Source organism: Rhinolophus sinicus, unplaced genomic scaffold (assembly GCF_036562045.2).
Source record: "Rhinolophus sinicus isolate RSC01 unplaced genomic scaffold, ASM3656204v1 Contig127, whole genome shotgun sequence".
NCBI classification, from domain to species: Eukaryota; Metazoa; Chordata; class Mammalia; order Chiroptera; family Rhinolophidae; genus Rhinolophus; species Rhinolophus sinicus.
In genome coordinates, this window is record NW_027423926.1 from 1 (window position 1) to 13147 (window position 13147).

Consider the following 13147-nt stretch of genomic DNA (forward strand, 5'->3'; position numbering starts at 1 on the left):
TCCAGCATCAGTTTCTGTGCTGGATTTAAGTTATCTTTATTTGCATGCAGCTGTTCCAAGTGCTAGAAAGACGAAAAAATATATAAAGTTAAATCCAAGAAATAAGACATTAAACTGTCACTGAAAAGACTACAGACTCAGAACTTTTGCATAGTCAATGTGCTTCCTAGCCCAAAGTTATCAATTTTAAGATAAGGTTCTTTCAGAAAGCTAAGAGAGAAAAAGGTAAACACCAGAAATTCATCTGGTTTTGAGCTAACTATATCATGTGGAAAGGAAATTACAATCTTCATAGAGAAAGCTGTTTACAATATGGTATAACAGAACTCATGAAAAGCAGCACTGTTTGTAAAAGAAACATTGGAAATGACTTGAAAGTCTAAAAATAAGAAATCTGTTTAAATAATCAGTGGCTGCCATGGAGTCTTAAAATGTAAGGTTATGCAGCCACTATACAGTCATGAAAGATACACATAGCATCCTACCTATTTTCTTGTGCATGTACAATGTATTTCTATTCTAAAACAACGCACAAAAGAAGCTATTAAGATTGATTATTTGTTGGAAAGAAAAATTAAATGGCTAGAGGCAGTAACCTGTGTACCCCATCTTCTATTAATTCTTACATTTCAAACACATGAATGTATTACTTCTTTAAAAAAGTGAAAAACAAAACTGAATTATGATGTCTGTTACTCTGGAAAATGTGGACTCAATATACTTCCATACATAATACATTACTGCATTTTAAAACAGCTTAAAGCTTATTACTTCTACTTTAAAATAGGGAGAAATATCAAAAGAATATTTCATACCTATAATCTCTGTGGTGTCAAACACCATGAATTAACCTGTTGCTTGCACGGAAGCGTGTGAAACAGTTTAGTCACTATTCCAGTTGTCAGAAATATTCTAAGGAAAATTTAATTTGGAAAATTAAAAACATTTGGTTTAATTCACATCCTAACAGTTACGAGTAGTGAGACCACTACATGACTAGGAGTATTTACATATACACATGACTTATCTTTTTAAGTCACTTAGAAAATAATTTAAAATCCATTATCAATTTGGAAAACTATGAATTTGAAACATACATTCATTCCTTACTCCACCTTAAAAAGGCTCTTATCTAAATTCGTGGCTCCAAGAGCTAACATGCTGTCTATTATAAACAGCATTCAATTTCTTTCAATGTCAGTAGAAAGTGGGTGGTAAAAAGTGTGTTAATTTCATAAAAGCCTAGCGTGAATAAAATGACTTGATGAAAATAAAGTTATCCCTACCTTCTTCTGTATTTAAATGATGCTAAAATTTCAGAATAGCAAATACTGCTTGTATATAGCACAATAATTGAAGAACTTTTCAGTCTCTGTATACAAATTTAAAATGCAAGACCTAAGAGCTTCATTTCCATTGGAATTTTCCATTTTTCTAAAGTGTACATATACCTTTGTTGGACTAGATGTTCTTTTCCTCTTGGCAGGACTGGATAGGCCATCTACTTGGCCAGAAGTAATCATGTGTACTGGCAAGGATTGCTGTGCAATTGATGTTTGACTGAGGCCTAACTCAGGTTCAGTAGTTGGATGATGAGCTTTATAGGCCTAAGGATTACAGAAGACAAAAATATGGGTCGAGATATTCTTAATTCATTCCTTCAAATTATAAAACTTTATATGCTGTATATTTTTCAAAGCTGTGTGATCACACATTACAATTATTAAAAATAAAATCAAATGAATCATCAAGGGATAAATGTGTACCTTCTTTTGGAAAACTTGTTTTTTAAGTTAAACAAACTACTACAGTTCCTTAAGAAATTCCTTTCAAAATCATGAGACTATGTAAAGATTTTAAACTGGCTACATTTCTTCCCATATCAGAGGAAGTCTTATTCTGATGTAAAACCTTTGTAATTAAATTTGAAAGATTTATATATGTTTAAAAAGTCAATCCTGCACTTAGTAATATAAACTTGATGACTACAGATTCCAAAGAACCCTTAAAGCTGGGCATCTACAGAATATAACCCAACTTCTCACCTGCTGTGCTGTGTTCATGGCACCCTGCCTGGAGGTAAGCTCTGCGGGTATTGGTAGGCTCCATGCCTCCTCAATACTAGGAAGTAATTTATTTTTATTCTGTAGACTACCTTGTGGAAGGTTACACAACTGAGCCTAGGAAAAATTATGTAAAAAGCAAATTTAACACAGGCCTACTTGAGTAAGAGCAAGTCCACTAAATCTTCCTGAATGTTACAGGTACTTATTTTTTAAAGAAAAAAAATTTTAAATGTGGGGTTTCAGATATATGCTAAGTATAAAGAGGGCAACTAGAATACACTTGTGCGAATCAGAACAGAGCTAAGGTGTTTTTCAGAATTCTTACAGATAGCGCCTCAGGAAATTTCAAGCAAGAGTGAAAATCAATGTGTTCTTTTCTCTAAATGCTATAACTTAAAAACGTAGATAGCATACAGAAAAATCATGCAAATTAATGTGCATTAAAAAGCATACGTGCAAAAGAATATTTTAAATACTGCATATCTCAATTAAAATGAAAAGTAAAATAATATAACAAAATATTAAAAATTATGGGAACAAATTATTGACATCAAAACAAACAAACAAAAACTTTCTAGCCACCCTCCTCATGCCGGTTATCATATAGAAATTGTGTCTTGTAAAATATGCTACTTAACATTTTCACCTGTAAAAACTTGATTCTCCCTGTAAGTGTAGAGGTGTTACTACAATTTTTGCTTCTAGTTGCATTTAAATAGCATTTAATGGCATCCTGAGGTTGACTGCAGGATTCATAGAGAGTGCCTAGGTCGACCCAGGCTGCTGCATGCCCGTGGTCCAATTGTACAGCACAAATATAGGCTTGTAAAGCATCCATAGGCTGATTTTGCTGCTGATACAGCACACTGGAAAGAGAAATAAAAAATAGTGTCTAAAAATGACTCGGTATAATATTAATATACACTATATGTGCTTCAATGAACTTGTATATCAATTAAAATACTATTAATCTTATATACACAAGCCTTACCCTATTGAACACCATGTGTCTGCACTTGCTTCAGATTTATCAATAGATTGCCTGTAAGATATGAAAGCATCCTGAACTTTCCCAATACTTGAATAGCACCTGCAGTGGGGACAGGAAGGAAATATATACATAAACAGATATAGACAAGTAGCTATATACATATATATCTATATACATATATCTATATACATAGATACACAGAGAGAGTTTTCCATTAATACTTAAATTAACTATATTTATTTGCCAAAATGTATGATGTAATGGAAAGGAAAAACACTAACATGCTAACATACAGAGATATCTATGCATACTGCATACACACACACTCCATGTTATAATGTGTTGTTAAATGAACTTTCTTTCGTAAGTGCTAACATATCATATTGATAAAGTTTACTGAAACCATTATAGCACAATTTGTCCAATGCAGTAATATTCACGGTTAAACACACAGAGCTCTATTTATGTGTAGTTTGTACTCCAGATTCCTACATGACAAGAATATAGAGCTACAAAACAAAGAGAAAACTATTATATAATATTAATAATTTCTTTCAGCAGTATATCTGGATTTTCATTTCTGAACTCATAACACTCAGAACAAACATTCCTTAATTCATGAAAAATACAAATCTGAGACAATTAACAGCAAGTGACTATTAAAATTGTATACAGCATATTTTAAATTTCTATTTAATACGTATTTGTAAACAATTTACAACATTTTAATCTTATTTTTTTTAAAAGTGTTCAAAAGCGTATTAAATGAAGGCCAGTATATGTTGACTTTAACATGAACAACTAACTAAACAAACAAAAATACAAAAATTATACACATATAATGAATAAGAGGATGGTTGTTCTATTATGTTAGCTAATGGGAAAAGTCTCCTGTCTTAAGTAGTTGTCTTTATTTTTAACATTTGTTTTCTTAAGATGTAGGAATTGTTACATCCATGAAATTATTTGTCTAATTTTACTTCATATGGCACTAGATGGCATAAAATAGCAAAAAAAAAAAAAAAAATATTATCTTTAATTGTACAGCCACTCTAAGTTGGGAACTACAATTACTGATTGAAATTTTGGTAATTCGTATAACCCAAATGGCTGAGAACCATAGAGTAAAGCAGAAAAGATGATAGAAGGCATTTTATAGGCTTTGAAGAGTACAAGCAAAAATTATTATCTACATATGGAAAATATTAAATCCAGTTGTGACCTACTTGTGCTTTCTTTCCAAAAAGGCAGAGGCAGGACAAAAGCTCTTTATAGAAACATTAATCTTCTAACAATGTGTGAAATGAAAAATTAGAGACTGAAATGAAAATAAATATCAAACAACAAGGCTGCCATATACACTTCAACTAGGAGATTATAGTGGAAGTGACGAAAATGGTATGGAAAAAAAAACAACCCAAAATGATGGATAAAGACTTGAAGATTTTCTTAAGATATTTAATGAGATATTATAATTTTGAAACCTGTTCAGTATAAAAAAGTAAATTTTTGTCAAAAGAAACATAAAGTAGCTAGAGTAAGAGAGACTATGAGCAGACGTTTTAAAATGATGCTGATTTAGATGTATGGTGAGGACTACTGTAATATTCAGTATAAGTAAAAGGACACCGAAACTGAATTTGACATCTTAAGAGTCAGAAATTTGAATTTGGAATTCAGCCACTTTGAGAGACCAGTTTAAGAGCACACAAGATGCACACAGGAGAGGGGTAGAAGTAAGAGAAAATAATGGCTAATTTGTGGGTTGGGAGAAATGCCAGTAAAAGACATAGAGACAGACATTTCAGAAAGTGGGTACAATCTATGTGTCAGAGGGAGAATTAAATAGAGTTAGCATTAATACAAACAGGGACAGACAATAGAGACAATGTGAATAGTGACAAAAACAATTTTTAACAAACTCAAATATCAGATTATCAGACAAATCTGCCTAAATTCTAGAGAAATAAGAAGTACTTCCTGAAGCCAGTATTTTCATATTCAAATTTTAAAAAGTCAAAATAGAAAGTCAGTATATCCAAGCACTAATGTCTGAGTCCAATCACCTGATGCTTTTCTTCTAACACAACTTACAAGGTTCCTCTGAGGTAGGCTCGTGTAATAGAAGCAGCACTCGGTAAACTTGGGTTATAGCTCTTTCTGGGACACTAATTACCTATATGACCTTGAGGAAACCACTTTTTCTCATCTCTGAACTCACTCCCACCCCCATCTGTAGAATGAGAAAGGTGAACAAAGTTGCTGCCTGATCACTCCCAACTCAAATAGTATTGTGACTGTGGGAGACTGTGGGAGACTGCTGGAGTCATTACTAGATTAGTTTAACTATTACCACATCCCCATCTCACTTAATATCTACAACCCAATCAACAAGCAACATCAATATGCAACACAACCTTGAATGGAGAAGTAACAAATAAAAGTCTCCAAAACACTAGGGACATAAAATGACAATGAATGTGATCCTCATTCAGAGCTTTAATAAGTTTTAAAATATAATTTTTGACAAACTTGATTTTCTCTAACAATAAAGCCAATTAGAAGCAATATATAAGGCAGCAGATGCCAATATGAGAACTAAAATCGTAGAAACAAAATTTGACACTAAAGATAATTACTGTCTAAAATGGTAAGCCTGAACTTAAAAAAAAACAAAGTATCTTGTTTTAGAAGTCAAGAAAAGTGTTCAAATACATTCAGAAATTTTACCTAAAAAAGTTAAAAGTAAAGCACAACTCAGTTTTAAATTCAGATAACTTAATAAAGCCCTCTATGGAATAAAGCCCTGCTATTCTCACAGAAATTAAAAAGTATATCATTAAACTGGTAATTTTAAACACATTTGATTATATCTTGATTATAGCTGTGATTAAACAATAACAAGACAAACCCCTTATAATAAAGACACACATACAATGTATATGATGCTACAAATTTTTAATCTTGAACCAAAGGAAAAAAATACCGATTCATATTTTTTAATCCATAGTAATGGGAGTGCTAACATATAAAACTTAGAGATCAAGGTTGATACCTCCTCCTCTTGTCTAGTAATAAGCCTCTTTTATAGTCACTATATTAAGATATACATTGTACAAAGCTAACAGTAGTGTTTGCTCTAAACCCAAATGCTACTTTTAGTTCACTTAACTCTGTTTATTATACAACTTGTTTGCTCAAGGCACATTGCTAGGCAATAGAGACAGAAAAGATTGAGCTGCTTCCTGAGGACATTTAGTGGAGAAGAAAGTCTAAGTTTGGACCCTCATGTTCTATATTAAAGAAACTCAAACTACTCTTTTTATAAGCCTTCCTGAAGACTACAAGAAAATTCTACCAAACATAGCTCACTTAACAGTTAAATCTTATTGTACATGATTAATAAATAATTAAAATTTAAATGGAATTATACCTTTAAAACATACTTTAAAAAAATTTTAAATGATCCATTGTATGAAAACTAAAATTAACACAAGAACTAAATTTTACTTGGATTTCATAATGACCTTCTACAAAACAAACTATTCCCTGTGAAAAAAGAATGGGGCAAAATTTACAATTAAAACAAATAGTACAATTAAATTAAGTTTACAACCTTGCTGATAGATCGAATCCAAACTTTTCATTTATAGGTGAAACGATAATTGAGAGCTTAAACTATGGGCTGGGGGGGGGGGGGCGGAGGGAGTTGCCAAAAAAATGTATATAAGGGGACACTTTGGTCAACGTTCAAGCAGTAGTTTGACATAATTGGAAGTGTCTGGATGCTGATGGTAACCACTTTGAGCATCTCTTGTAATTGCAGAAGTCAAATGTGACTTGTATTAATCTTTTGTTATCAGTATACGAGGTCAGACAATTAAGTTTGCAAACTCATCCTAGAGAAAGTTCTACATACCTCATTACTAAATATCACTACGGTCACCTTTGAAGTACATACCCTTGGGAAGCTATGCACCAACACCAGTGCCTAGTCCACCCTTCAAAACAATTTTGGAACTCTTTTTCTGGAATGGCCATCAGAACTCTTGTCATATTACCCCTGATGTCCTGAGTATCATCAAAATATCCTCCTTTCAATATTTCCTTTCTCTTCGTGTAAAGAAAGAAGTCACTGGGGGTCAGATCAGGTGAGCAGGGAAGGGGTTCCAATACAGTTATTTGTTCACTGGCTAAAAACTCCCTCACAGACAGTGCTGTGTGAGCTGATGCATTGGTCCCAACGCAAGTGCCATAAATTGCTGGCGAAAAGTTCAGGTCATCTAACTTTTTCATGCAGCCTTTTCAGCATTTCCAAATAGTAAATGTGTTTAACTGTTTGTCCAATTGATACAAATTCAGAATGAATAATCTGTCTGATATCAAAAAAGGTTAGCAACATCACTGCAACAAGTTCACCAACTTAATTGTGAACCAAGTATATTGAGTATTACAATTTTAATAGTTTTCCTTTCTTAAAATGGGTATACATTTTTTTGGCACCCTTTGTATTTAAATGAACTTTTCCAGAGGCTACTAATGGTGATCAAGAGGTACAAGAAAAATTATTAATAACAATAAATACATTAACAAGGATAGAAATCGTAGAGGGGACACAATACAAACACTGAATTGAAAAACAATAGTAGTGATTACTAGCTGATAAGATTCTTAAAAATTTTCAAGACTCTAAAAACTATCAGTAATTCAAGTCACATGAAGACGATGTAAAAACAAAAACTCAAAAGCAAAGTAATTTCTCAGTAAAAGCACCACATTTAGAGTGATAGTTTTACCTCTGAAGAATCTTTGCTACATTGTATTTTAAATAAAATGTTACTGACCAGGTAATGTTACATGATCTAACATTCTATATTCTAAGTCAACTCTAGACAGCACAACCCAAGTATGTGATCTTACCTCCCAAGGAAATACCAAGACTGGCCAGAATTAGGATCTGCCTCCAATGACTTCTGGAGATACTGAATCGCGTAAGTTTCTTTGGTGGCTTTGTCTCCCAGGAGATCTCCATTATGATGCATCCAACCTATAATTAAAATTATAAGCATTTACCCATGATTCAACTCTTCTTCTAGCTTTAAAATACCATGAGGAACACAAATAAATTAAAATGCTCATTCAGTACATTTATTCATTTATCTTGAATCAAATTTTCCCCAAATTTAAAATAACCAAAGATAGGACAGGAAAGTCTATTTCACACAAAACAAATACAATCAAAGCTACCAAGGACCCTTAAAAAGAGAAATTGAAGTGATTTGGGTTTACTGCATTAACACTTAGTAGATGAGAAATGATAACTTCTCCTTTTATAAATTTAGGGGAGAAAAAATCCAACTCATGAGTCAAATAATGAAAGACAATTCACTTACTATTCCTTTAAAGGTTTAAGTATTTTGAAAACCACCTAGCAAGCCAACATTTATTTCTAAAGAATAAATAAAAGCTTCTATAATAAAAATAAATAAATAATTTCAATTAAAAAATAACAACCTTATAGAAACTCTTACACCTTACTGGCACTGGTTGTGCTCATTAACATGCAAAATATAACAACAAACAAAATGCCACCAAGGCTATATTGAAATCCAAATTAAAAACCTGATTCAAAGATTTAAGAGCAGTACAGAGTGTTTGATTAATAAAAACATTTAGAATTACAGCTGCTGATACAACAAAAAGACTGAATCATGATGAAATATGTTAAACATTTAAGACAAATAAAAAGCAGTGTATGACATGTGAGTGGATTGAAGTGTATAAAAAAATTAAGTTTGCAAAATTATCACTTAAGCAAAACTGTACTTAATTGCTTAATTTATTTGACATTATAAATAAAATAGTGCCACTGTGAAAATATTCATATTATCACAAACTTGATTGAAACTTAGGAACTATTTGCCCAAGACCAGACAGAAACAGTTAAAGGAAAAACAAACACCAAACCAAATATCAAACATAGATACGATAACTAATCAACAAATTGAATTACTGAGGAGTATCCTTACTACTCTCTACAGAAAATGACAGAGTACTTTTGAATACTAGATTTTCTCTGAAATATAGGAATATAATAAACTGTTGGAGAAAATATAGCATATTCTATAGTTTTATGTAAAACATTTACATTAATTCATATTATGAATAAATGTAGGAAAGAAAGCTCAAGAGCCACGTACTAGCTGTGTGAATAATTTTAATTCAATTAACTTCAGGGAGTGATAAGCACAGGCAAGAACTCAAAAGCCTCCAGAGGTCAAGTACTAGGGTATAATATGGAGAATTTAAAATAACTAGCTCCATTGAAGTACTGAATTTAGATAAAATTTCAGATGGACTGTGCTAGACAATTGGTATAATTCCGGACAAAAGAAGACAAGGAATACATTTACAAAGTAAAGTATTTATTTTACATGCAGTCTCAAAATAGTATGTCACAATCCTAAAGCAGAAAATTCTAAAGAAAAACTGACTTTTAAAGCAGAAGTGTTAAAATTGCTCCCATGCACCCCCAAATTTTTAAAGTAATGCAATATTAAATAAAAGGTAAATTTTATGTACCTAACTGTTGTAAAACAGTTGCTTTCACTTGCAGGTAGGTTTTCTGTCTGTAAAAGTTGTTCATAGGCTTCTTTTGCAGAATGATACTTCCTCTAAAGAGTAGAAAATAGTCATAGAAAATTAAGTAATAAATCTTCAAACAGAAATACTCTAGATTTTAATAAGGAGCCAATGACATGATCTAATTAATTCTTCAAGTAATAAAGTAGAATAAACACTAATAACATATTTGTGAGCTGGCTAGTGTATAAAGATTTAAATAATAAAAATAGTTTAAATTTCTATTATTTAAAAAGTAACTGAAAGTAGGAAGTGCTAATTTATTAACTGACTATTTCTTTAACCCTTGACAGCCATGTTTCAGAATAATTAATCACTAATACAACTAGCCTTCAAAATAACAATGTGTCAAAAAAATGACATTTTAAAAAATCTGCTGTATCCCAAAAGTTACAAAGAAAATGATTTCAACCTCATATGTTACTTAACTTTCACAAAGCTGTAGAAGTATTCAATCATCCCATGTATAATTAGCCTAGAAAGACTTTGAAGATATGGACAACTAATTAAGCAAATAGAGCAAGTGCTACTATCCTTTACAAATCCTTTACAAAGACAGGATTTTAATTTTAAAATACAGTTGACCCTTGAACAATGTAAGGGTTAGGGATGTTGACCCCTCACACAATCAAAAATCCATGTTGTATTACTTCTGACTCCCCACAAAGTTAACTATTAATAGCCCACTGTTCACTAGAAGCCTTACTGATAATATAAATAGTTGGTTAACACATATTTGGTATGTTATATGTATTATATGTGCATGCTTATACAATAAATCTAGAAACAAGTAAATGTTAAGAAACTCATAAGAAAAATACATTTACATTACTGTATGCATTTACTGGAAGAAAACTTCACATATAAGAGGACCTGCAGAGTTAAAACCATGTTGTTCAGGCATCAACTACACATTGTTTATGTTCTAGGAAACAGACTTGAAAATACTTATAAGTATTTTTTAAAGACATAACATTTTCCATAGTTGCGGTCTAACAACTTCATATTTAAGGTACAAATTTCTAAAAGAGCCCACTGTCCACAGGTCTCCCTCAAAAAGTACTAAGAAGACTAAAATATATTATTGTTGCTGGGGTATGTTTAACTCCTCCAAAACAACAGGAAAAACTAACACGAGAAAAAAACATATCGTCTTTAAAATATACCTGGAACAACAATGGCTTTAGATACTTTTTTAAGTAACAAAGAAGGAAAATGACATCTATATTAAACAAACAGAGTGATATACTTAATTCTAATAAATGTATCAACTACAACTAAAAAAACTGAGTTTTTACTCTAACCAAATGTGACAAGGAAATTAGAGGAAAAACATGGTTTTGATTTCTTTCTTATATACATATACAGATACACAAGCATGTCACAATTTAAACACGGACACCAACTCCACATCCACAAAGATGCCAATATACACTAAAATATAAACACTTCCCCAAGCATACACACATACACAGCCAACCAATTCAGTAATTGCAAGATACAAAATTAACAATAAAAAATCAGTTGTGTATTTTCTATACACTAGCACAGAATTCTAAAAGAAAAATAATTGCATTTATAACCGCATTAAAAAGAAAAAAATACAATAAATTTACCAAGGATGTTTAAAACTTGTACAAAACACAAGTTCTAAACCATTCACCTGTCTGTCAATGGTTGTTTCCATATCCTGGTTACTATGAAAAGAACTGCAGCTAACATCTCATTGATATCTTGACTTCAACTCTTTTGGATATATACTCAGAAGTGGGATACTGGATCATATGATAGTTCTATTTTTAATTGAGGAATCTTTATACTGCTTTCCATAGCAGCTGTGCCGTTTTTCATCCCAACAGTGTACAAGGTTCACACTCTCGCCAACACATACTGCCTTTTTAGTAATAGCCATTTTGATAGGTTTGAAGTGCTATCTCATTGTGGTTTTGATTTACATTTCCCCGATGATTATTACTGACACTAAGCACTGTTACATAAATCTGTTGTTGGTCATTTATATGTCTTCTTTGGAGAAATTTATATTCAAACCCTTAGCCCATTCATAAATCATGCTTGTTAACCTCTTATTAGATCAGTGGTTTGCAAGTATATGCTTCCATTCTGAAAGATGCCTTATCACACTGCTGATTGTCTCTTTTGATGTATAGTGCCAAGATAAATGTCATGAAGTTTTCTTCTAGGAGTTTTACAGTTTCAAGTCTTTTAATACTTTTTGAGTTAATTTTTGTTTTTGTAAGACAGGGTTTCAATTTCACTTTTCTATGTATGGATATTCATTTTTCCTAGTAACACCATTTGTTGAAGACACTATCAACTCCTCTTTGTGTATTCTTGGCACCCTTGTCGAACATCAGCTGACCCAATATACTTGGATTTATTTATGGCACTCTATTCTGTTCCACTGGTGTGTACGCCTGCCTTAATGCTAACAATGAGACCATATTGTTTATGTTACTGTAGCTTTGCACTATTTCAAAATCAGGAAATGTAATACCTCCAGCTTTATCTTCTCAAGACTGATTTGGCTATTTGTGGTCTGTTATAGTTCCATTTGAATTGTAAAATTGTTTTTCTATATCTGTAAAAATATGCCATTGGGATTTTGAACAGTAATTGCATGAAATATGAGGACCAATTTGGACAGTATGAACAATTTAATAATATAGTCTTCCAATGATAAACGCAGTGTTTTTCCATTTATTCATGTCTTATTTCATCATTGTTTTGTACTTTTCAGCATACAAGTCTTTCATCTCCTTGGTTAAGTTTATTCCTAAATATTTTATTATTTATGATTTTATTTACATGAAGATACTATGCTAAGTGACATAAACCAGTACAAATAGACAAATACTGCATGATTACAATAAGGTCTGAATATCATCAAACCCACAGACTCAAAGAGTGAAACGGTGGTTGTCAGGAGAGTGGAGAAGGTGGTAATGGGGAGTTACTAATCAACAATGATAAAGTTTCAGTTTAGAAAGTTAAATAAGTCCTAGATCTGAGATCTCCTGGTCAACACTAAACGTATAGTCAACAATACTGCACTGTTCACTTAAAACATTGTTAAGAACCCTACAACTAAGGATAGAAGCCACCTGGAGACTGGTAAAAGGGGCAGAGATGCAGAAGAGGCTGGCCCCACACTCATGTAACTATTAAAAATTGAGAAGGACTATCTCGGATGCAGAGGTCCCTCCCCGTCCCTCGCCCCCAGAAGAACAAGGGGTCCCAGCCCCACACCAAGCTCCCCAGCCCAATATTCCAGTGCCAGGGAAAGAGAAGTCCTCATAACCTGTTGTGAAAACCAGGGGAGATTGTGGCTGAGTGAGTAGGGTGGCTGGAGTCCCAGATAATCCTCTTAAAGGACTCACTTAGGAACTTACTAGCAGAACCAGTAACTCTGAGCTCCAGCGCTGAGTTA

General features: G+C 32.4%; 1 protein-coding gene across 1 annotated transcript; it reads right to left on the reverse strand.

The window, feature by feature from the left end:
- Positions 1–1985: 1985 nt before the first annotated feature.
- On the reverse strand, positions 1986–11611 carry LOC141567004 (lysine-specific demethylase 6A-like). The gene is made up of 6 exons (XM_074324393.1): positions 11520–11611; positions 9640–9731; positions 7978–8104; positions 3058–3156; positions 2713–2932; positions 1986–2180 (listed from the first exon to the last, which is right to left on the reverse strand). Exons 1-6 carry the CDS (start codon positions 11609–11611, stop codon positions 1986–1988), a joined length of 825 nt encoding a protein of 274 aa, XP_074180494.1.
- Positions 11612–13147: the final 1536 nt, after the last annotated feature.

Excerpts from the sequence above, each read along its gene's own strand:
- LOC141567004 (XM_074324393.1), bottom strand. The coding sequence starts at position 11,611 with ATGGCTATTACTAAAAAGGCAGTATGTGTTGGCGAGAGTGTGAACCTT. Across the intron at positions 9,732-11,519 it reads CACAGCTGCTATGGAAAGCA|AGGAAGTATCATTCTGCAAA; the intron begins GTATAAAGATTC and ends TCTACTCTTTAG. Across the intron at positions 3,157-7,977 it reads TCTTGGTATTTCCTTGGGAG|GTGCTATTCAAGTATTGGGA; the intron begins GTAAGATCACAT and ends TCCCCACTGCAG.